Source organism: Mirounga leonina, unplaced genomic scaffold, assembly GCF_011800145.1.
Source record: "Mirounga leonina isolate KUSES-001 unplaced genomic scaffold, KU_Mleo_1.0 Mir_154, whole genome shotgun sequence".
Taxonomy (NCBI): domain Eukaryota; kingdom Metazoa; phylum Chordata; class Mammalia; order Carnivora; family Phocidae; genus Mirounga; species Mirounga leonina.
The window spans coordinates 36,950,566-36,976,528 of record NW_023270389.1 but is presented as its reverse complement, the minus strand read 5'-3'; the positions used below and the strand labels follow the sequence as shown (position 1 = coordinate 36,976,528).

The window sequence follows — 25,963 nt, the reverse complement described above, 5'->3', positions numbered from 1 at the left end:
TCTTCTCGGCTAGAATGAGTTCCTTAATAGCGGGTCACACTCGCAAGTATATATAAGCGACTAGTAGGGCTCACTAAAGTTCTACAACACATGAATCAATGAATCAACAAATCAATCAGTGAACACGAGTCCTGACGATCTCCCATAGCTGTGGAACCGCGCACACATACACAAATGCACGCATTTTCCAGTTACTGTGCAACATAGACAGAAGCCGTAAAGAAGGCCAGTCGATTCGACTTACTTCCCTCCGTCAGCCCACATAACGATTTAAAAAATCCCGATTACGATTAAAAGTGTCTCAAGGGCAAGAAAGTGCAGCTTTCTTCAGTAGTCCTCGCTAACACGAACTCACTCTGGCCGTGGGAGAAGTCGGGGACTGGGAAACAGAGTTGGAGTCGGCCTTGGTCCGCCGTGTTGTTCGGGGGAGGTGAAGCCCGCCAGCAAGAAGAAGCGGTTAGGGCCGTTACTCACCATTTCTCGGGACGCCGAACTGGGGCTGGCGAAGCACCGAATTGAAAAGCATCTGGGCCAGAGGAAAAGGTTCAACGGACAGAAAAGCCGTGGAAATGCCCCCCAGGTTCAGCAGAAATCGTATCTTGCGCCCCTCAGAACACGACTAGTTATTGCCTCCAACTCCCGCCACTGTAAGCCCCGGCCACCAAACTCCCCGCCAAACTGACGTCACGCCCTCTGATTGGCTCCCACCGCGGCGTCCGGGCGCCTCCGAGTCACTTCCCCCTTCCAATCCCCGCCTCCTTTTCTCTGAGCCGCGGGAACCCAGAGTTCAGGAGCTCCCTGAGCGCCTGCGCGGGGGGCCGCAGAGGCGCTGGCGAACGGCGGGGTGACCAGGGCGCATGCGTAACAGGGCTTGACAGAGCGCGGAGGAAAAATCCGCGAGAAGGTGGTGGAAGAAGATGGCGGTGCTGGGGCAGAGTTTGCAATCTTTTTAAATAGGCTAGTCGAGTGACTATTCGGGTCATGGCGTCAAACTCAACTAAGTCTTTCCTGGCAGATGCCGGCTATGGCGAACAGGAGCTGGATGCTAACTCTGCCCTTATGGAATTAGACAAAGGTATTCGAAAGAGCGGGCTGAGCGGGTGAAACGGGCGTGGGGGGCTGTGGCGCCACCAGGCGGTAGTAGCCGCCGGCCAGGCGCATGCGCCTAGCTTCCTTGGGCGGGGGCGGGGGCGGGTACCTATGATTTTGGTTGAGTCCAGAGCATTTGCAGCTTTGGGAGATTGCGGGAAAATTGCAGCGTTGCAGGTCTGGCTTTGCACCAGTGAACAAGTAGTGAGCTCCAGTGATGGGCCCTGTTTGACCGCTTGAGGGCACAGTACCCCGATTTTCCAAGCAGTTTGTAAAAATGCTACATTTAAATTGTGAAATTGTCAGTACGTTCAGTTGAGACAAGGTCTTCATCAAGAGTGCTGAATAATAATCTTGCACCCACTTTATAACGATGTATTTTATTTCTGTCATTCTTACCTGCGGGTTACTAGACATTAAACACGGCCAAGAAAATCCGAAAATCATAGCTCCTCTTTCTGTGAATTCCACGAGTTCTGTTTTCCTGTGGGAGGGGGAGGGGTGTGGAAGGGGGGAGGGCTGCTTGGTGTAGTGGAAGGAGCTTTGGAGTTAGACTGAGTCGAATTACAGTGCCACCAATTTTATGATCATGGACAGGTCACCTAACTTCACCTAACCTCGTTTTTTTTGGTTTACAAATTGCAGTACCATTGAGGTTGCAAGACTTGCAAATATTAAGTGATATATAATTGTATGTAAAAGAAGCCTTTACTAAATGCTAAAGAGATATGCCTTCTTATATAAGGCTGTGGGAGGCAGAGGCAAATGTTTGACAGTAAAGAACTCAAATATTAAACCTTTGTTTCAGTGATTTTTATTGAATGGGGGAAACATTTTGTCACCTGGTATACAGTTAATTCTTCATTAACCATAGCCAATATATAATATATTGAGAATTGGGACTACAGGTTAGAAGGATCTTCTTTAAGTCCACTTTGAGCCAGTTCCCTGCTCTGACTTGGACACTCTGTTAACTTTTTTGGGATTTCGGTTTTTTTGTTTTGTTTTTTAACCTGTAAACATTTCTAGTAGGTAGGTCTAGATAAGAGTTTCTTAGACTTTTTAAAAAGCTTTTAACTCTTTTTGATCAACATAAAAATGTCACAGCACTCCAATGAGATATTCTTTGGTTGAGTCACAGTATCTTTAGTGCATCCTCATCAGTCAAGAAAATGGTGTTGAACTTTTTACTTTCTCTTACCAAAGCTGTAGGGCTTTTCCTCTATGAAATATAAAATTATAATATTAGATGTGTTTTTTAAACACTACATAACCCTTTTCTTTCCATCCTGGAAATTTCTTCCTTATTCCCCAGTAAGAGTTACAGGTCCAGATATCTAATAACCCCACCAAATCTAAAGACATTATCGATTTATTAAGCTATGGGTTGTTAGGTTACCTTCTAATGTGTGGTGCATACTTGTGTTCCTATTTTTTCCTGCTCTTACCCCCATTTTTAATGACTACACTTTAAGATATATATGTATTATGTTTCCTTTTTGAGTCATCCTCACACCTTAGCTAAAGCTAATGTGTATAACAAACTCTTCTAAAATGTGCTTGTGAGGTAATGTGTATTAGCAGTGTTCTTTGTAATGGGTATTCCTCGTGTTGGTGGTCGCTTAGCATCTTGTAGTCACTCCTCCTGTGCTTGAGGAATGACCCACACTATATGCCCTGTCTCACCAGGGTGGAAGCCAAAGTTCACCTTCCTGGCTTCCCTTGCAAGAGCGCAGGACGTGAACTTGGCCCTGCTGGTCAGACAGACCTCCTCTGGCCTCTGTGATTTAGGAGTTCAGCAAAATCCAACTATGCTCTCCAACTATGCCTTTAGGAAGGCATAGTTGGAGAGCAGGCTCACAGTTCTGTGCCCTGGCAGCCACGGCGGCTGTGGTGTTCCTAGGGGACAGTAACAGCGGCAATGGCTACGGGGTTCCTGGATGTCAGCAGAGCTGATTGTAGCATCTGGTGTTTCCTAGCCACAGGACATCTCTTCATCTAATCAGTCAGGCAGTGTGGTAGTAGGTGTTCGTAGATGTTTAGCCTTGAAACTGTTAGTTAAGTTTTTAATAAACCCATGTTCTGCCTAATCAGCCAGTTGGCTTGTGTTGCTTAAAGCCAAGAACTCTGGCTGATACGTGCTACCTGGAAATGTGTGTTGTTTTGAAAACTTGATTACTGTACATAACAATCCCCAAGTTTACCATCATTTATGTTATTCTTCCCAGTTCCCTAGAATTTTTCTGTCCTCAGAATTACACCACTCTAAAATCATAATTTAAATATCCCTTTTAAAATCTTAGCCTCTGTCCTCTAGTTAGTTACTTGCTCGAGATGTATTTTAGCATAATAGTTTAGGACCATAGACTCTGGAGCCAGATTGCCAGGATGTGAATCCCAGGTATGCCATTTATTAGCTGTTTCTTAAGCACGTTGCATAACCAGTCTGCCTGTGTCATCTTTAAAATGGGGATAATAATAGTACCTAACTTCTATGATTGCAGTGAGAGTTTAATTCATGTAAATTGCTTAGTAGAGTGGCACAGAATAAGCACATAATATGCACCATCACCATCATCATGACGAACTGCTATATTGATCATTCTTTATTTTCATTCAGACCTCAGTATATTCACCTGTCTACTTTCCCCTACCCAAAAGACTCTTCCTGTTGTTTCTTCTTTATTGAGCTTAGATTTCATGGTGCCACGTTTTATTAACTTCATTAACTTTCTTACCAGCACTTTATTTTATTTTATTTTTTTAAGATTTTATTTATTTATTTGAGAGAGAGAGAGAGCATGAGCAGGGGGAGGGACAGAGGGAGAAACAGACTCCCTGCTGAGCAGGGAGCCCAACTCTGGGCCCCATCCCAGGACCTTGGGATCATGACCTGAGCCAAAAGTAGACACTTAACCGACTGAGCTACCCAGGTGCCCCCTTACTAGCACTTTAAATTCTCATCCAAGATTCTCTTCTGGTTATGTGTGCCCAAAGGCGGCCAAAAATTGCTAGAGAAAGATTGTAGGGGTACATGGCTATTACCAGAAATGATTATCAAGCCCAAATGGGCCTTCAGTACAGACCTGCAATACTACAGTGTTTCTTTGGTCAAGACTCCCACCTTCTTTTTTTTTTTTTTTTTTTTTTTAAGATTTTATTTATTTGAGAGAGAGAGAATGAGTGAGAGAGGGCGCACACATGAGAGAGGGGAGGGTCAGAGGGAGAAGCAGACTCCCTGCTCAGCAGGGAGCCCGATGTGGGACTCGATCCCAGGACTCCAGGATCATGACCTGAGCTGAAGGCAGTTGCTTAACCAACTGAGCCACCCAGGCATCCCAAGACTCCCACCTTCTTTAGTGACATTGCAGATCTTTAAAAATTTCAAAACTAATGTATGGTGATTAACATAAAAAAAATTTCAAAACCAGAAATTCTGGGTTTTATTGAAATCTCGTTTCATTTTTAAAATTTGACAATGAATTCAAAACCCTTAAAAAACATTGTTGTCTATCAGATGAAATTTGAGTGCCAAATTCAGCAAACTATTAGTTTTCTAACTCCAGTATAGGCAGGGCAGTTAAATAGGATGAGAAGTGATGGAGGATAGCTTGAGGATCTAAGTTCCTGCCTTCTCAAAGTAGCTAAACAGATGCCTGGGCCCCAGCCTCAGATTTGGTAGGTTTGGAGTAAAACTCTGGCACAGGTATTTTTGAAAAGTTTTACAAATGTTTCTGATGCAGAACTAGCAAAATGTTCTGCACATGTTAAGTGCTAAGTAAGTCTAGAATAATGAATTTCACTGCTGTCAAATGAAGTTTGAATGAATAAGCAATTTACAGATAACCTATTTTAGTTCTCCCTAGTCTACCTGAATGTTGCAACTGATTTAAGCACTGTTTAATTGCAGGCACTGAAAAGAAAGAGAGCTCTATTTCTTTGGTGGGAGAATACAAAGAAAGATGTAGAAACAGCAGTTGCATCCCTCCACCTTAATCTCTGGTTTTATAGTGACATTCTCACGATCATTGGTCTTATGATCAGGGCATTCTTCCTTAGGTTGGTTGTAGCTAGCAACAGAAATAAAGTGAACAATTCCTAGAACAAGATCTGACCGTGCTGAGTGCCTGTTTTCAGCTGCTTGGCTTGTTCTGGAATTGAAATGGGCCCAGAGCAAGCAAGATGGGTACCATACTGCTTCAGCCTGGGATTATTGCTAAATCCTAGGTCTTGATACATTTCTCTCTTCTCTTGTACCTTAGCTTTTGTCCCTCAGAACCAGCCTTGCTTATTTCCTTTTTCCTAAAGCTCTTACATAAGTTATTAAGCAAGAAATTTACTATTCTTTAACTTATTCTGATTGGCCCTGTTACAGGAATGAGGGTCTATTTTATCTTAAGGAAGTAAAATTTGACAGTATTAGAGAAATCAAAATATTTCTCTGGCCAGATTCAAAATTATCTTTGGTACATTTTAAATCATCATATTTAAACCAATGAATGTAGTCTGTGGTTGTGTTTTTTAAGGGAAAGTGAAACAGATCATATTCTGTCAGCAAACTCCCTCTACTTGGGCTGCCTCCTATTTTACCTTTTTCATCCCAACCAAGGTTAATTTATTACAAGCAGAACTTTACTCCCTTTTCCATCACTCAACTACTGGCAGAAAGAAGAGGAGGAAAAAAGTCCCGATCACTGTGGATTGTCCCAACAGATTCCCACAGCACACACACACACACAAACACATCTGTTCCTTTGTTCTTTCACCTCCATCCTCAGACTTGGGCCTTCCTCCTCTCCCCTTCCCCTTTGTCCTTACTGCCTATGTGTGTGTCTCTTGACCCCTTTGTCAAGTCAGGCCTTTAGAAAAGCTTTTAAGGCTACATGAGGCACTGCCAGTTACCTAGAACATTTCCATTGGCACTGTGTTTGGCTGGAAGATGACTCCAGGAGCTCTAGTGTCAGTTCTTCTGTGTATGGAGGTGGGGGGTAGGGGAAGGAGGGAGCAGACAAAGAAGGAATATGTTCTAAATATCTCCATGAGAAACTTGAATTAATTTTGAATTAATTTTCCCATAGGAACTTTTATTATAAGTGGTTATTGGATTCTGGAATATGATGAGTGCTGATAGTGCTTTTTTTTTTTTTTTCCTACGAGGAAATATATTCCAAGTACCAAATAACCAACATGAGTGCATTTACAGAACTCAAACCATTAATAAGTTGTAGAAATTGCCTATGCAGATTTCCTCTGTGGTTGTCCTTTGTATTGAAACATAGTGACAATAAAGAGTCCTCAGAGGAGTATTTCCTTTGTCATTTTTTAACAGTGAGCAGAGTTTATTGAACAGAGATATTCGAGGGCACTTACTCTTGTACGAATATAGATATAATTAGCATTTTATAAATGCTAAAATAACAAAAGAAATATTTGAAGCGGATGCTATTAATACCATATAAAGATATTCATTCTAAATGAATATTTTTTAGGGATTGAACATTAACTTTTTGTTTGTTGGGGTTTTTTTTTTTACATTTTTAAAATCAGATTTTGAGGTATAATTTATAGATAATAAAATTCACCAAATGGATGCAGTCACGAAACCACTACGACAGTCAAGACATAGAACATTTCCTTCACCCCAGAAACTTTCCCTGTATCCCTTTGCAGTCAATTTTTTCTCTAGCCCCTGACAATCACTGATCTGTTCTCTGTCCCAAAGTTTTGCTTTTTCTTGAATGTCCTATAAAATAGTCATACAGTATTGTAGTCTTTTTTGGGTCTGACTTATTTAGCACAGTGATTTTGAGATCTACCCTTGTTGCATGAATCAGCAGTTGTTTCCTATTTATCGTTGAGTGGTAGTCCATTGTATGGATAGACCACAGTTTGTTTATTCATTCACCAGTTATGGACATTTGGGTTTTTTCCAGTTTGGGGCTATTCGAATAAAGCTGCTGTGATACAGATACAGATCTTTTTATGGACATATGTTCTCAATGTACTTGGATAAATATTTAGAAGTAGGATTGTTGATTACATAGTAAGTATATGATTATATTTATAAAAAATAGCCGAACTGTTTTCCAAAGAAACATGTAGTTTTGCATTCCCACCAACAATATATAAGAGTTATAGTTGCTCCATATCCTCATTAGCACTTGGTATGTCATTCTTAAAATTTTTTGCCATTCTAGTGGGTATGTAGTGGTATCTTTTTTTTTTTTTTTAATATGGTAGCGATGAGCCACCTGGGTTTTTTTTTTTTTTTTTAAAGATTTTATTTATTTATTCATGAGAGAGAGAGAGGCAGAGGGAGAAGCAGGCTCCCCGCGGAGCAGGGAGCCCGATGCGGGACTCGATCCCAGGACACTGGGATCATGACCTGAGCCGAAGGCAGACGCTTAACTGACTGAGCCACCCAGGCGTCCCTATGTAGTGGTATCTTAAGGTGGCCTTTAATTTACATTTCCCTGATGACCAGCAGTGTTGAACATCTGTTAACTTGCATGTATTTGCCATTCATATTTCTTCTTTAATGAAATTTCTCTTCAAATCTCACCCATTTCAAAAATCAGGTTGTCATCTTACTGAGGTGTAGGAAGTACGGATTCTGCCTGTGGAGCGACCCTGTTGGGTGGAGGCTGGAGGCGTGGGTTGTGAATTTACCCAAGGCAGAACAAAGGAGATAGTAGTTTATTGAATACACCGCAAGGGAGCAGCATGGTGGGACAGCAGAGGAGACTGTGAGGAAGCAGTGGTGGAGGGGGGTGGCGTATAGTGGGGGAAGTGAAGAGGCATGGGAACTATGGAGTTTTCCTGTTTTGGTACCTGTGCCTGGTTGTAAGTAGCCCATGGTCGGCAGGGCTTATGGATATTTTGAGGTGGGTCACCTAATGGGCCTGTCTGCATTCAGCTCAGTGGCCGCTGTGGGCCCCTTTATCTTACTCAGTTTCCATTGCTCAAGGCTGTGGCCTACAAGCGGCCTCCACATTGTCCTTTATGAGGTATGTGTTCTGTAAATATTTTCTTCTGGTGTGTCGCTTGTCTTTTCATTCTCTTAACAGTATCTTGATTTCTTTGTTTAACCCAAGAATTCTTTGCTTAACCCAAGCTCATAAAGATTTCCTCTGTATTTTCTTTACATGGTTTATAATTTAACTCTTAACATTTAGGTCTGTGGTTCATTCTGAGTTAATTTTTGTATATGGTACAAATTAAGGGTTGAGATTTTATTTATTTTTGCTTATGGATTGCCACTTGTTCCAGAACAATTTGTTAGAAAGAGTATCTTTTCCCCATTGAATTATCTTGGCCTCTTGTTAGGCCATTGATTTGAGACCTTCTTTCCTAATATAAAGCGTTAGATGTTATAAATGTTTCTTCAAGAACTGCATTAGCTGCATCGCACAGATTGTGCTTTCATTTTCATTCAGTTCAAGAGATTTTTCTAATTTTCCCTTTCACCTATGGCTCATTTAGAAGTTGTTTGATTTCCAAATATTTGGGAATTTTCTAGATATTTTTCTCTTAGCAATTTCTAATTTAATTCCGCTGTGGTCAAAGAACATAACAAAGTATGGTTTCAGTCCTTTTAAATTTACTGAGATTTATTTTATGGCCCCAGGTATTCTTAAAATACTCAAACTTTTTTGAAAAAAAATTGTTTCTTTCTCATTATTTTATATGTAAAGTGGCAGTTTACCAAATTACTATTTTATAGGCCGTTTTTATTTTTAAAAAGCTCTTGAGTTACAGTGGTACCTTACCTAATTGTGAATGACTGTTATTTTATGGCTGTGTGATGCTCTGTGGGTATTTGCTATTTTTGCTTTGTTGTAGCTACAGGTTTGTAAGCTGTTCTCCCGTTTTCATGCTTTTAATAGGTCTGAGATCTGGCAAACTTGGTGAACAGTGTGAAGCAGTTGTTCGTTTTCCCAGACTCTTTCAGAAGTATCCATTTCCTATTCTCATCAATTCTGCGTTCCTAAAGTTAGCAGATGTTTTCAGAGTTGGGTAAGTCTTTTTAAAGCCTCAGTGTCCTAAAGTACTTTGTTCAGATTTCTTTGTTTATAATGTTGTGGTCTTTATTGTTTTTGCTCTTCGGGACTTCCACATGGTTAGTGACCATTTTAATGGATGTACATGGCAGTTTACAACACTTTTCGGTGTGAAATATAATGGCATTTTAAGCAGAAATGAAGTTACAAGTCAGAGAGGACTTATTTCTTTGGGGAACAGAATAAATCCAGTTAAGATAATCTTAATATATATATTATTGCATCTTTTGGAAGTATCTGTTGTTTGCACAGATTGTTTTGAGAAGTTCCTGATTTAATAACTTGTTTTATAACACAAGATTACATGTTACTGTGAAGTGTCTGAAACATGGATGGACTGGATAAATACCTTTTGGGTTTTTTTTTTCCCTCCCCACCAGTCCCTCTCCTGCTTCTTTCTACTGTTTTCCATGCACTTGTGTGTTTACACACACACCGAGTCAGACTTGAAGGAGAAGAGATGTGTAGAATTAGCTTGAGAGAAGAGGAAGACCATCTGACCTCCTGGCCTTGGTCATAATATGATGGAGGAGATTTAATTCATCCCCAGGGCTTTTCTCTCTGTCACTGCCATCTGGGTGTCTTGCAGCAGGATTGCAGGCATTGCCAACTGCTTATGCTTCGTATTCTAAGTGTAGGCTTCACGCCACCAAACACCATACGATTCCTACATGTAGCTCCCGTTTTCTGTAGGTACATCAGCAGAGCATTGTCTCCAAACTTTGAATCTTGAAAGCTCTCATATGATCTCCTCTGATCTTAAGTATGTTATTTCAGTTCCACATCCCTTCTTGATACTTGAGTCTTCGTTCCTTTATGTTCTCCTTTCCCTAATATATGCTTAGAGTTCTTGACCTTGGCTTTAACATTTCTCGTCCTTCCTTCTCATACATGTCTGAGGATGTCAGATAACATCCAGGTAACTGATACTATAGGACATATCAGAAAGGATTGAGTCTGGAATTCGTTCTGTCCACTGTGGGAGGAGAGAGAGACAGCGCTGTAAATGCTGAGTTACAGGACATATAATATCCCATATAACAGACATGAGTTTTCTATTTCCTTTCAAATGTATTGCACATTGTTTGCCAAGGCAGTTCTATCAGTTCATACTTTTGCCAAGGTCACATACCTGTTGACCACAACCTAGTCAGCCCTGGCTGTTAGTTTTATTACTTATGATTTGCTAGTTATGAAATGTTATTTCATTGCTGTTTTAACTAGCATTTTATAAATAACTTGTGAGGTTGAATATTTTGCCATATGATCTCATTTCCTTTACTACAAATTTTCTGTTTGCTTCCTTTATTTTTGTCTTATATATAATCTTCTTTGATGAAAATCCTCAAACATTAAATTTTTGTGAGTAATGTTGTCAGTATTCTTTGATTAGAAGAAGACGTGAAGGAGTAATGGGAATATTTATTTCGTTTACTGAGCTCTTTCTATATATCAGATGCTTTTCTCATTTGCACATGTTTTCACATGTGAGGTAAGTACTGTTGCTCAGCGTTATATAATTGAGGAAATGGAACTGAGCAGAGAAGTTAAATTTGTCCACAGTGATAATACAGTTAGTGAGAGACAGAGCCAAGATAGCAGTCTTGGCAGTTGGTCTTCAGAATCTATGAAATACTACCTTTCTGACAGTTTGAACATTTGTGTTTGTTGTACGTAATAAATTTAAGACATACCTGGATGAGCAGTGTGTACAACATGAGAAAATTATTATCCTTAGGAAGAATGTCAGACATTTGAAAAGGATCCCTTATGTTTTGTTCTGTTTGGGCATTTCAGGTACACTAACAAATGCAAAAGCAAAACTTGAGAATCCCTCTTCCAACATGGTGAAGTAATCAAATATGTCAGCCACTCCCACAATCATGTCATCTGCAAATCAGGGCAGATTCTCTTCCTTTTTGATCTTTGTGCCTTTTATTTCCTTTTCTTACTGCACTAGCTTGAAGTTCCGGCCCTATGTTGTGTAAGAGTAATGAGAGCTGGCATATTTGCCTTTTCCCCAGAATTCTGAGGAAAGCATTCATTCTTTGACCACCTAAATATAATGTTAGCTATGGGCTTTTGGTTTATATCCTTTATCAAGAAGAAGTTTTCTTCTGTTCCTAGTTTGATTAGTTTCATCATGGATGTGTTATTGAATTTTGTTCATTGCTTTTTCTGCATTGATTGATATGATCATGTAACTTCCTTAGCCTGTTAATATTATGAATTACATTGCTTAATTTTTGAATATTAAACCAGCCTAGTATTCCTGGATTAAAAACAACAACAACAAAAACCAAAGTGTAGGCTTCAGCTCTTTTAATGATGAGAAATAATAATAGATTGAAAAACATTGGCCCGTTGCTAAAATTTAATATCGTTAGTGTTGCTTCGATTCCTAATTAAATATTACTTTCTTGAAGTGGTCTAATTTACTTTATCTCTTGTTCTTCATAGAAACAATTTCCTGAGGCTGTGTGTTCTTAAAGTTACTCAACAAAGTGAGAAGCATTTGGAGAAGATTCTGAATGTGGATGAATTTGTGAAGAGAATTTTCTCTGTGATTCACAGTAATGATCCTGTAGCAAGAGCCATCACACTCCGGTATACTCTGTTGCTATAATGAATCACCACAAGATTGTTTGAGTTGCAGTTAATGTACTTAAAAAGGGCAATATGTTTCCTTTTTTCATTTTGAATGTTAAGAATTTGTTTTTTCAACCAATACTCCGGGCAGAAATATGGTAACCATCCCAATCTGTACATGCTTTTCTCTTACCACCTATGATGCTGCTTTGGTTGTGAAATATTGCCTAACTCGTGTTTGAAACATTTCTTTTTGTAGGTTGGTGTTCTGATCAGCCAGCTGGGGTCTGAATCTAGCTTAGCCCCAGCTCATTTTGGACTCTTACCTTCCTGAACTTGTTCTGTTTCATGTCAGTTTTTCTATTCACCTTTGGTTATGTGCTCATTTTTATATGCAGTAATTTGTATTTGAACTCCTTGGAGAATGCCAGATGGAACCACTGTAGTTTCTCCATCCTTTTCTTTTCTTTGTTGGCATCTAAAAAAAAATTTTTTTTAAGATTTTATTTATTTATTTATTTGCGAGAGAGTGAGAGAACGAGCGGGGGAGGGGCAGAAGAGGAGGTAGAGAATCTCAAGCAGACTCCTTGTTGAGCAGGAGCCCAATTCGGGGCTTGATCCCACGACCCTGAGATCATGACCTGAGCCGAAAGGAAGAGTGGGATGCTTAACCAACTGAGCCATCCAAGCACCTGCCCCCCCCAATTTTTTTTTAATTTTGTCAGAATTTCATATTGTAAGCCTTATATCCAGCTTGAATCATATTCTCTTTTTAGGTCTGCTGTTTATGGAATGAATGTGTAATTTTTAGACTTCTGAAATTCACTTTCCTAAATTATAGGGCTCACTTCTGACTTGCCTTGTCCAGAAGTGAGCCCTCTTTTTAACCATGAAGTCTAGGATGTCACTTCTCTAATTTTTCTATCAGGAGCCAGTTCTTCCCTCTTGTTCAGAATTAAGTGCTTTTGTCATTCCTCTGCCTTTTGAGTGATTAAATTATGAGCAGATATTTTAAAGTCAGTTAATTGGTTTTATCTTTTAAAAACCATATATAATAGAACAGAATTAAATTTAAGATAGACTTTTTGATTCAGCAAATTCACTTATAGGAATTTTTTTCTGTAAATCATTTTTAAAAGTTGGTGAATAAATGTATACAGATGATCATAGTATTATTTTTGTAAAAAGTGAAAAATTAGGGAAAATCATGTGTCAGTGTGGGAATAATTTATGGACCACTATATAACTTTTAAAGAATGAAGTGTGTGTTTAACATAGAGATATTAAGGGGCACCTGGGTGGCACAGTCAGTTGAGCGTCTGACTCTTGGTTTCAGCTCAGGTTGTGATGAGATCGAGCCCCGCTCGGGCTCCCGGCTTCAGGCTCTGTGCTCTGTGCAGATTCTGCTTCAGATTCTCTCCCTCTGCCCCTCCTGCTCATGCTTTCTCTCTCCGAAATAAATAAATCTTAAAAAAAGTGGAGATATTAAGTTAAAAAAAAACAAGTAGTCAAGTAATGTCCATTTTTTAATTCATTTTTACCTGTAATATTAATATATGTGTTTATTTAGGCTCAGAAAAGAATCTGAAGGAATGTATACTGTTAACAGTGATTATTTTTGGCAGGGGTTATTGGGCTTTGGATTACAAGAGACTTTTCTGAGTGATTTTGCAATGTTTGAATCATTTTCCACAGGCATAGGTTATCTTTTTTTATCAGAAGACAATTAAAAAAAAGAAATAATACAATTTAACTAGTAGAATGATTTTATAAATAATTTAGAGCTAGTTTGAATGTTTTGAGAAGAATATCGATTAATATTTGAATATTCCATTCATTTTGCATGCTTGCTCTTTCCAATTCATGATAACTGGGCTTTGCCACAATTCTTCATTGAAGAACTGTTACTGTCAATAAAATCAGAGATTTGTAGAAAGCTTCCAGAATATTTATTTATTTATTTATTTAGGAAAAAAGGAAAGGAAAAAAAATCAGATTGAAATTATATTTCTCAACATTAACATGATGCAAAAAATATTAAAAGAAACTTGAGTTGGGGCGCCTGGGTGGCCCAGTTGATTAGGCATCTGACTTTGGCTCGGGTCATCCCAGGGTCTGGGATCTGGTCCGCCATCAGGCTCCTTGCTCAGCAGGGAGCCTGCTTCTCCCTCTGCCTGCCACTCCCTCTGCTTGTGCTCTCTCTCTCTCTCTTTCTCTGACAAATAAATAAAATCTTAAAAACAAAAAAAAAGAAATTTGAGCTAAGAACGTTAAGGAGTCCAATTACCATTTAAAACATAGTACGTGGTGCCTGACTGACTCTGTTGGTGGAGCATGTGACTCTTGATCTTGGGGTTATAAATTCAAGCCCCACATTGGTATAGAGATTACTTAAAAATAAAATCTAATAAATAAATAAATAGTACAGTTAATAAGATCCTTAGATATACAAGGCCTTAGATGATTTTGCCAAATAGGGACTGTTTTAAAAACATTCTTGGAGTAGTTACTTTAGGAAGAGGAAAAAGCTTGGAGATCAGGAGTAAGGGGTGATCAGATCATTTTGTGAAGTTTGCAGAATTATAAAGTAAATATCAAATACCAAAAAAGTGTATTTATAACAACTCAAATCTAAAATTCTAGTATCAACACAATATGAGAATATCAAACCCTTCTCACAAAAATAGAACATTTTTGAATAGCCTTAAAATTTTTTTTCATGATTTCATAGTTTTTTCATGATACAAAAGATGACTTAAAGTAAAAAAGTATTTTTAGTTTAGTGTATTATTTAACATTATATTATAAAGTTTTAAAAATACAACCTTTAAAAAGTATAAAGAAAACTAATTTTGCCATTAAAAAAGTAATAAGCACCATGTCATTTACTACCTTAATTATGTAAGAAAAAGCATGATTTGTCAATAAAAATTTTTAAATCATGCATTTGACTTGGGGCTAAATGTAGTAAAAAGTAGGTTCCTTTTTTCCCCAATAACATTTTACTATAAATTTTAACAGTAGAGCAAACATTTTTTCTAATGCATTTCATAGTAAATTACAGATAATACACTTCCCGCTGGGTACTTTGGCATGTGTATCATTAGGTAGAGTTCAGCTTGTTTACAGGGTTATCTGTTTCTTTCTTTCTTTAAGATTTATTTATTTACTTGAGAGAAAGAGTGCAGACACATATGCACACAAGCAGGGGGAAGGGCAGAGGGAGAGAATCTCAAGCAGACTCCCTGCCCAGCGTGGAGCTCATTGTGGGGCTGGATCCCACCACCTGTGAGATCATGACCTGAGCCTAAATCAAGAGTCGGATGTTCAATCGACTGAGCCACTCAGGTGCCCCACAGGGTTATCTGGTTCTTTAAATGTTAGTTAATTTACTGAGTACTGATAGATGCTTCAACTTACTCCAACCACTATCAGGATATAGAACTTACTCCAGAATATTCCCTTATGCGCTTTCTACTCAGTTCCTTCATCCACCTCCCCAGAGGCCACTGCTCTTCTTTTTCCTATTATATAGATAAATTTTTTGTCTGTTTTCAAACTCCATATAAGTGGGCTCATACAGTGGGTATTCTTTTGTGTAAGGCTTCTTTCACTCAGTGTTTTTTAGATTAATCCATTTTGTATGTCAGTAATTTGGTTTTTTTTATTGCTGAGTAGTTTTCCATGGTGTGTGAGCTTATTCTCTTACTGATGAATACCTAAGCTGTTTCCACTTTGGGGCTATTGTAAATAAAGTTGTTGTGAACCTTCTTGTACTAGACTTGTTGTGAACATGCTTTCCTTTCTGCCAAATAGATACATAGGACTGAAATTGCTGAATCATGGGGTAGGTATATATTTAATTTTACAAGAAACTGCCAGACCTTTTTTCCAAAGTGGTTTTAACCATTTTATTTTATTATTTTTTTTTAGAGATTTTATTTATTTATTTGACAGAGAGAAACAGCGAGAGAGGGAACATAAGCGGGGGAGTGGGAGAGGGAGAAGCTGGCCTCTCGCTGAGCAGGGAACCCGATGTGGGGCTCAATCCCAGGACCCTGGGACCATGACCTGAGCCAAAGGCAGACGCTTAACAACTGAGCCACCCAGGCGCCCCTTAACCATTTTATATTCTGACCCAACAGTGTGTGAGCTCTGGTTGCTTCACCCTTTTGCCAACCTTTGGTGTTGTCAGTCTTCTTCATTTTAGCCATTCTGATGGGGTGTATAGTGGTTTTGATTTGCATTTCCCTGATGGTAATGATCACTTTCTCATATACCTTTTGATGACAGTTCTTCTGTCTCTTTTTGGAAAAATCCGTTCAAATTGTTTGCCCGTTTTCTTTCATTAGATTGTTTAGATTTTATGTTACTTGTCTCTTTATTACAGAATTGTAGGGTTTCTTGATATATTCTGAATACCACTCCTTTATCAGACATATGCTTTACAAATCATATTTAAAAATAGAAACTTCTTTCAGGGCCTGAAAGCCATGAACAGAATGACTACCATTTTTATGCTCTTCCTTAAGTTACATCTCAACATTATCGTTTCTTATATTTTCTGTCTGTAACTAAGATAATATATGCCTCAGAATAAAGAGAGTTCTGAACTGGGTAAGTGTCAAGACCAGCCGAGATGCTGGCGGTGTGAAACCAAGTGAGTGTGCTTCTGAGATAGTCACCAACCACTGTACATTGCTTTTAGTTTATATAAATTATGAGGTTTTCAAAATATTCTGCTTTTAAAAGGGAGAAATAACATAAGTGCTTTTGTAATTAAGAAGAAAAAAGATGTCAGCTTTTTGAAATCCCATTTGGGAAGCAGTAGCCTGCTCAACTGAAGAGAAGTTTGGCTGGATGTATAGGGAGAATTATTCTGGTCCCAACTCACATTCTGATGAGTTGACATTTCAGAAATCACTTTCCTTGATGTAAAGCGAGAAAAGTGATACCTGCCCGAATGGATTCGCTTATTTCCTATATGGTAAAATGCAACATGTGCAAAAAAAAAAGAGTTTTTGGTCACCGTAGAAATGTAAAGAACCTGACTATTAAAATCTGTCTTTGAAAAGGTATGAAGCATATAAGTGATTATGTATTCATTCCTTCTATCGTGAAATACTTGACTACAGTACTTTTTTTTGTAAAGAAAAAGATGTGTTACAGAAAGATCTTAATGTTTAATAGGAACATGATTTTTCATTGAGGAACATTATAATAGCTGATGAAAAATGAATCTGTTAAGGAGAAAAAGTCTACAAAGAAAAGATGTGGCTAATAAGTGATAGATCAACATTAAGTACTCTGAGTACCCATTGAATAGAAAGTTTGTTTGTTTTTAGGAAAATAGATTAAAGTGGGAACTCTGATCTCAAGGAGCTTGTTTTCTGGAAGAATGTATTAATAAGGTTAAACACATGAAGGAAAGCAAAAAGTGATGTCTCTCAAACATGAATTCTTAGAGTCAGAATGATTCAAACTTAAAGAGGAGAAAGGACAAGGAAGAGATGACATTTTAAAGATGTTTTCTTTTTTTACCCATTACTTTAGACTTCTTAATGGAAACAAATGGAAGAAGAAGCTGGGAGGTATTTATAGTGTTTGAAATGTAGTGCTACAAATTATTTATAATTTTACCAGAAATATTTTCAGAAAGTAATGACCAATGGGTCATTATGCCTTTTTTTGCCCTTTTGTATTTAAATAGTAACAAACTTAATCAAAATGTGTTGATATTAGCCCAATCTTTTCTTATATAAAATATGTTACAAGCTGTTTATTTCTTTTGAAAAATAACTCCTCTAATTTCAAAACCTTATTTTCAAATTGAATACAAATGACATATGGTAGTCCATTTTAGTATTTTGTTTGGTATAAACTCTAATACTTATGTCCAATCAAATCTCCATAAGATAGGTAGGTGGTGACATGTCAAGTTGGAAGGTTACTTAGAACACTGACTTTGAGAAATGTTGTCCTGTAGGAACTCTGTTTTGTTTATTGCAGTGTTTTACAGCCTTCAAAAATCCATGCCTTTCTTGTGAAAAAATCTTTCAAGCTTTGTCTTATGTAGTTTATGTTACAAACAATAGATTTCTTTCCTTTTCCAAATTTATAATTTATTATAAAGTAGATTGTGTTTTTCGAGACGCTACCTTCCTCATCCTTGCAGATTCTGAAATGAGCCCCAGGGAGTGTCCTCTACCTCGGTTCTCTTGATGCTGAAGACAGATTTGAAAATCATGGTATCAGTATTTACTGATGTAGAAAAAAAGACTGGGAGTCTTACCTTTTTTACTTTCTGGACCTGCTTAATAGCAAAAATGTTTTGCTAAAATGGACTGATAGAACATTGGAAAATTGATATTTTGGTGCTTTAATAATTCAGAAGTTTCTGAGCTCTATTTGGTACCTGGGAGGTACTTCAGGATGATAATTTTCAATTTTGCTTATGTTAGATAAGCCATGTTAATTTTTCTGACATATCAGAGTGTAGAAAAATATTTGGAATTTGAATCACTGCTTGATTCCTAAAGTTGATGTTTTACTAACCTGAGATTTAAGGAATTATCTGCAAATTTTAATTTTGGCAATCTGGCTTTGTCTCGCTTCTTCCTCTCTTGATTTTTAGCTTATTGTATTTCTTTTCTTTTTGGATCTTTCTGTCTCTGTAGGATGTTGGGAAGCCTGGCATCAATAATTCCTGAGAGGAAGAATGCTCATCATAGTATTCGTCAGAGTCTGGACTCACATGATAACGTAGAAGTCGAAGCTGCTGTTTTTGCTGCTGCAAACTTCTCTGCACAGTCAAAGTAAGCATCGGCCTTTTAATAATTCGTCTTCTCAAGAAGAGGTTTTGAAGGAATAACTCATCAATATAGATAAACACTAAGAGAGCAATGTAAATGGCAAGGTGTATTTTCTAAGAGGGTTTACGTCATGTTGGGGAAACAGAACTTCATTACATAAAACAGAATACTTAAGTACGTATGTTGGCGTTAACTGCACATGGAATAAGAATTTCCAGAAGGACAGATCAGCATAGATTACGATAGTTAGGGAGGGCTTCATTGGGGAGCAGAAGTTTTGTCCACCGAGGCACCCTCCCCAAACATACATGGTTCTAATGCTAAATTGCTGCTTTCTTACTGTCTTGTCAAGGTTAGCTTTTTGGCATTAGAGCTGTGTATGTTTGGCAAAGATAGTAATTTGAGCTGAAACCAGTTTTAGCCTATTTGTTTTTTTGTTTTTGTTTTTTTTTAAGATTTTATTTATTCATTTGACAGAGAGACACCGCGAGAGAGTGAACACAAGCCGGGGGAGTGGGAGAGGGAGAAGCAGGCTTCTCGCGGAGCAGGGAGCCCGATACAGGGCTCCATCCCAGGACCCTGGGACCATGACCTGAGCTGAAGGCAGACGCTTAACGACTGAGCCACCCAGGCGCCCCTAGCCTATTTGTGATGTCATATCCTACACTGTTATATTGTAGAACAATTTTTTTTTTTTTTATGCAGTGCTGACCATGGATGGTTATGTTACTGTCTTTGACTTGTTTGGTTACCCTCTCTAAAAATATAAATTATCCCTTTTATTGACTTTTATCAAAAGTAGCATTGCCTTCTGGAGGGCATTTTGGTAGTATGCATTTGCCTTAAACATGTTCATCCTTTTACCCCCTCAGTGGACCTAGAAAATCCACTTCTGAGAACTTAACCTGAGGAATCAGCAACGTGTACTGATACTTATTTGCAAGGATGCTAGTTGTAGTGTTACAAAAACAAAACAAGGGTACCTGGGTGGCTCAGTCGTTAAGCGTCTACCTTCGGCTCAGGTTATAATCCCAGGGTCCTGGAATCGAGCCCCACGTCGGGTTCCCTGGTCTGTGGGAAGCCTGCTTCTCCCTCTCCCACTCCCCCTGCTTGTGTTCCTGCTCTCACTATCTCTCTCTCTGTCAAATAAATAAATAAACAAAATCTTTAAAAATAAATAAATAAAATAAAAACAAAACAAATTAATAGCAACCTAACTTCCAGCCAATGTGCTTAGATAAATATGATCGTACAGTGAAATATTATATCAGCTCTTTAACATATATTTTAGAAGTATATTTGGAAACAGGTTATGTCATAGCTTATAAGCTTTTACAGAATATATTTTTTAAGAAACAGGTATTTGTGTTGATGAAAAACAAAAAAGACAGGATATATATCAAAATACTGTCTCTGGGTGATAAGATGGTATCTTATTTTATTCTCCTTTTTATAAATTTCTGTGTATACTGTCAGGAGCAAGTTTGGGCTTTATAATCAGATAAATGTTACTTTTAAAATTAAAAAAAGATAGCATTTCCATTAAGAATCTCTGCTAAATTTGGATAAAACTTGGAACAGTTTATCACCAACTTTCTCTCTTCAGATTTTAATTATATGTGTATTCATCTCTTCAGCTGCTCCTATCAAACCTTCAGAATCCCAGGATTACTCATTGGAAAAGGAGAATGGAGAATAGAAAGCATGTAGTTTTTATGTACTGCTCAAAATTAGTAGGTGTGGCAGTAACTGAGGAAGAGAAATATCTGAGTAAATACAGTCCTATTTGTGCTTTTGAGAACTGGCATTTTTTTTCTTATTGAGAGTCATTACTTTTGAGAGAACTTTTTAAAAATTGTTTTTATTGGTTAGGAATTATGTATCTGGTGAATAGTTATCTGATTACCACTGTCAAGGTATCAGTACTTTATAATCTACCTGAGTAAGCTTGCATTTCCTGTAGCTCCAAAAATAGTTTTCTAAATTTAGTTTCTAAATTCAGATGATAAATTTGTAATTTAGTGATTATATTTTATTTTAATGAGAATCATTTTTGGTTCAGGTTTTCTCTTATGTTATTATCAGAAGCTAATTTTATTAGCTGTGGCATTTCTGATCTGTTTTGGAAAAGGTTAACTAAGTACCGTAGAAACATGATTCTTCGTTTATAGAATTTATTGACTAATAAACATTTAAATTAATGGTTTACATAGAAGCAGTTTTTAACATACCAGGCTTCAGTATGATATAATTTGTTATCTTTAAAAATACCAAATTTGTGCACTAGGAAAGGCTCAAGGGCCTCTCAAAATGTATCAGAGTGTAAAATTAACTAATTGTATAATGAACTGTATCTTTTTGAGATTAGCATTTACCTCTTCTTCTGAAATGATGACCTGGCTTGAAATCAGCTATCTCAACCAATATTAATGGGTTTTTGTCTTAGTATCTCTATCAGTTTTGAATCTTAAATTAGAGCAACTGGCCAAATAAGACCTTAAGAATTTATTTAATACTGTTCTCCCTTTGTCTATTATCATAATCACATCTAACTTGTTCTTAAAAAGGTTAAGATTTTATATATTTAAAGAGCTAGTCCCTGGGTCGCAAAGCAGGAGTTGGAAACCCAAATGCCTTCAGAAACTGGGGAAGCATTGTTAGTGAGAGAGGTGCCCTCTAGCGGCCACTGTGCCGAACTGAACAACACACTCGCAGCCTAAAAGTGGTGGCTGCTTACTCCTTGGCCCCAGATGGTTGTGACATTGCAGGTATGTATGCCTGATGCTGTCAGATCTGGCTTTTTTGGAGGGGCAGGGGTGGAATGGATGGAAGCTGGAAAATCTGATTATTCTGTTTATAGTCTTATCACCATATGAGACTCTATATTAACATACATTCTTAATACTGACATTAAGAATTAAAAAAAATATTAGTAGCAAAAAGAAAAAAAAGAAAGAAAGAAAACTGCAGGCTTCTAATTTGCGGTTTATTGACCCTAAAGGCCCATAACAGATTTTTAAATTTTGAGTTGTATAAAAGTATATAGTTACTGAAGAAATGCTTATTGAATATCCACCATGTCCAGAGAGTATGCTCAGCACCCAGGAATACAGGGGTAGAGAAGATAAAAGCCCTATTGTTGTGTAAACACAAAATAGTTTCAGATGTGTGTTAATGTTATGGAAAAATAAAACAATTTTGTGATAAAAATAATACAGTTTCATCATTGTTATAATGACCTGAGTGAGCTGCTTTAAGTAGAGTGATCAGGGAACGCCTCTCTAACGAGGTGACATTTGAGCTAAAACCAAGTGATGAAGAGGCAGCAAGTTAGAGGAAGAATAAGAAGAAAGAATAACAACTATAAGAGCACTCTGATATGTGAATGAATTGTCTATACATGCCCGATACACCTCTTATCTTACACCTAAAAGACATTTATAACTTAACTTTTTCTTATCAAATGTGAAGCTGATATCTTAGAAAGGTAGTTTTCAGACTATTTGGTATCTTTATACTTTTCAAGCATTATTGAGGTCCTCAGCTTTTTTTGTTTACATGGACTGTATCGATTGATATTTACAGTATTAGAAATTTAAATGGCGAAATTTTAAAAATACGTGTTCATTTTTAAAATAACAATTCTCTAAATATGTTAATATAAAAATACTTCTATGAAAATAGTTGTTTTCCAAAACAAAACAATTTTGTGAGATGAGTAGCATTGTTTTTTTTTTTTTTTACATTTTTGCAAATCTCTTTCATGTCTGGCTGGATTCTTATATCTGTTTCTGTATTCAACATTTTTGTTGCAATATGTTACCATAAAGTATATGAAACAAATCTAGCCTCACACAGATATACAATTGGAAAAGAGAAGAATATTTTTAAAGGCTTTATAGGTAGTTATGAATATTTTTCTTTGATGTTATACAAGAACTAGACAAGTGGTGGTTTCTTAAAGATTAATTGCAATGTGGACTCTAAAATCGTATCAGTGAACTTGTACATTGAAATCTGTTGGAATCTCTTACCCATTTATGGTTTTATAATTAATGCGTTGGCATTTTTGAAAACATTGGTTCACTGCCTTGTGCAGGTCTTCCAAATGTTGACCCATTTCATTGTATCATATCAAAGGATCACATTTGTTATTGGCCACTGATCTCGTCAGGAAATTCTTTAAATATTAAGTTGTCAAGTTCATGGCGATAGATACAAGTTTTCCGAAATTCTAATTTTTGCTTAGAAACTCAGATTGGCAAAAAAAATTTGCCCAGTTATTTTCCATGAATTGACAAGCCGACTTTATTCATCTTTTGAGAAAATATGTCTGCCAAATAGCCAAGTCGGAATAACCATGAAGTTCCATGAAAAAATGTCTAGTTCATCTCATACCTCAAATAATTACATGGTACTTTTCCTGGAGACAACCACTGTGTACTTATGTGTGGCTTCTGTTTTGTCAGAGAATATTAAAAAGATACTTGCTCATGGGTTGAAATTCAATAGAATTAGTAATTTTCACTGTTTTATCAAGGACGTTTGTAAGTGCGTCTGGCTTCCTTCCTTCCTTCCTTTCTTTCCGTTTAATGTGAGTGCACAGGGGTGGAGAATACAGTGGCTGCTGGGACAGTTTGGTGACACTGCCTTGGGTCTTGCTAAGGTACCAGCAGTTTTGCTCATTGCTTTGGTACCAGTGGTGAAGAAAGCAACATTGGTGTTCGAGGAAAATCATGAGAGTAAAAAAAAAAAAGTTACTTGCTTTGAAATTTTCAGCACAAATACGGCTTATTGCCAAGAATTCACATACAAGATGATTTTCTCTGATTAGGTGATGCTGATACAAGCAAAAGAGCACATCTAGCCATGTCTGTAGATTTTCCATTTGTGAGGCAGAGATAAAATTCTGCAGTTGAACTATTAACTCAGTCTTCATGTTTGCAGCTAAATCTTTTATGTGATAAGTTACTCCAGTGTTGAAAAGTGGCAGTGCTTGATGTCTTGTACTGACTTTTCATCCAGGCATTCAGCATTGTCAGCTGCAGACGTTTCTTAGCTGTTATGTGCACTTCTCCAGCCAGTGCATTACGATAACTTACCCTGTTAGGATTTCTAGTTTAAAAATCAATAGTTTGCTTTTAAAGAGCACATTTAAAATACTCAGTCTTTTTTTTTTAATTCTAAATAATTAGTCTTGAAACGAAACCACAAGTTAACTGGTACCATAATACTTTCTGAAATGTCTTATTTCATAAGGCACAATAAGTTAAATTATTAATATCTGAAAAATCAAAGGATAGCTTTAGTCATATTCTTTTTTATTTACAGTTTTGCTTTTCTTTAGAATAGATTCTTCCATGAATTAGAAAGCTCTTCGATATGTCAGTTTTACCTTTTTCAGCATCTTTAGACCTAGACGGTACAGCTGTGGGTTGAGAAAATGAGTCTTCTAATCTCTTTGTCAAGCCAGTGATTCATTTTTAAGTATAAAAAAAATGCTTTGCAAATAAACTTTATTGTATTTTGGAATAAAATATTGTTAAATTCTAAAAAAGCAATTTTAGATAAAATTTTAGAAAAATCTTTCAAAATTTTATTGCAAAGTATGGCAATGTGTACTTCCTGATATGTTTCTGTAAGCATAAGGAAAACTTCAGGATTTCAAAACAATGATGTATTGGATGATAATGATGTTATAGAGATAGTAATAGATATAGTCAAATATAGTAAAAGCACAGGAGAAGGATTGAGAACTGAGTTAATCTCAGAAAACATATTTGTACACTAAACCTGAACCTACTACCTTAGAAAATTCTAGGAAACACAAGAATGCACAGCTGTCAAGAGGTGATGTCATTATACATCATATAGCCTCTGGAAAACTGTGCTATTCACTTACGAGAATGGAATTGAAAATGGCAAATAATATCTTAATGGCAGGAAATATTTTATGTAGACATCCATTGAACTACAGAGGGGAAGTATTTCATATCTTACATAGCATTCATCGTGGCTAAATGAGCCAAGCTTGATCATATTACCTGTATTATATTTCCTTACATATGATGTAATGTCTTATCCCAAATGTTCATGTTATTAATAACTTTTGCAGCACTCAGTGATATATTTATTGGGACCGAATCAAAAGCAGCACCTTGGAAAACACTTTAAATGTATATAATATAAAAAAACAATGGCCAACCTTAAATAGTTTGGCTTTTGGTAATATTCTGCCCATATTTCCTACTTGGCTTTTCTACTTCATACTTAGTCTATTTTTCTTAAATTTAGAATATTCGAAATATATTTTATTGCTTATATAATCAGCTTACGGTGTTAAAAGCTTTTCTTAATCAAAAGCACATCCTAAAATATCGTAGACTGAGATAATGACCTTGAATCTTTTAGACAGTGGCACTCAGTGATGCAAACTGCAACAGCACCCATAAATCAGAACATCTTACCTTGAATACCGCTTGGAAACAGTGTTGGCATAAGCCCATTTGCTGGTGGGAATTTTGGTTTCAGTTGCATTTCTTACCCCAACCCCACTACCTGACATTTGGAATATTAGTTACGATTTGAAGTATTATGTTTCTCCCGTGTTGACTGTGTTCTGTTTATGTCCTTGGAAAACTTAAGCAAATGTAATTTTTTTGGTTTTAAAGTTTTTTGCTGTTCTCTCTTTCCAAGGGATTTTGCTGTAGGAATCTGTAACAAAATCAGTGAAATGATTCAAGGTATGTATGCTTCATTCAGTATTATGAAGTGACTTACTGGGATTTATATTAATATTGATAGCTCTTAACATTAAGTACTTACAATGTGTTTGTCACCATTCATTCACTAATTCATTCAAATAATGTTTATTAAGCATCTTCTAAATGCCCCAAACTGTTCTGGGTGCTTAGAATACAGTAGTGAACAAAACAGAGTCCTTGCCCTCGTGTAACCTACATTCTAGTGGCAGAAATGGGGGAGAGGTGGCAATAGACAAATAAAAATATGATATAACAGTTGCCATGGAGAAAAAGTGAGGTAAGAAGGATAAGAGTTCCGAGAGTAGAGTCTGCACCCCAAGGTGGAAGGGGGCACTTTATATTTTGTATATGTTGAAGGACGGCCTCTAATGAAGTGATATTTGTGTGAGAAATACAGTTATTTAGGGGAAGAGCACTCTGATCTGGGAGAGCAGAGGGCTGTTAGAAACTCTGAGGCTCTCTCCATGTTCTGTTAATGTTCCTCCAGTGTCTTCCATTTGCAGCTAAACTCAGATCCAAATTCCTTACCATAGCCTTCAAGGCCCTACTTTTCGAAACTCATCTTCCATGCTGTGCTTCATGTGTGTTGGCCCCACTTACTCCCGTCCTAGTCACTAAAGGGGCTCCAGCACTACATGGCTTGGAGAGC

At 37.2% G+C, this 25,963-nt stretch overlaps 2 protein-coding genes across 4 annotated transcripts in view; one reads left to right on the top strand and one right to left on the bottom strand.

Annotated features, from left to right (window-relative positions):
• Window positions 1–635, bottom strand: part of DTL (denticleless E3 ubiquitin protein ligase homolog) — a 44,148-nt gene extending 43,513 nt beyond the window's left edge. For both annotated transcript variants that reach the window (XM_035010497.1, XM_035010498.1), the window contains exon 1: window positions 475–635. In XM_035010497.1, coding sequence (XP_034866388.1) covers window positions 475–526 — 52 coding nt within the window. In that variant the 5' untranslated portion in view covers window positions 527–635. The remainder of the gene's footprint in view (window positions 1–474) is intronic.
• A 243-nt stretch (window positions 636–878) lies between these two features.
• Window positions 879–25,963, top strand: part of INTS7 (integrator complex subunit 7) — a 102,512-nt gene continuing 77,427 nt past the window's right edge. For both annotated transcript variants that reach the window (XM_035010496.1, XM_035010495.1), the window contains exons 1-5: window positions 879–1,075; window positions 8,976–9,105; window positions 11,610–11,756; window positions 18,416–18,553; window positions 25,247–25,293. In XM_035010496.1, the coding sequence (XP_034866387.1) occupies window positions 982–1,075; window positions 8,976–9,105; window positions 11,610–11,756; window positions 18,416–18,553; window positions 25,247–25,293 (556 nt within the window). In that variant the 5' untranslated portion in view covers window positions 879–981. The remainder of the gene's footprint in view (window positions 1,076–8,975; window positions 9,106–11,609; window positions 11,757–18,415; window positions 18,554–25,246; window positions 25,294–25,963) is intronic.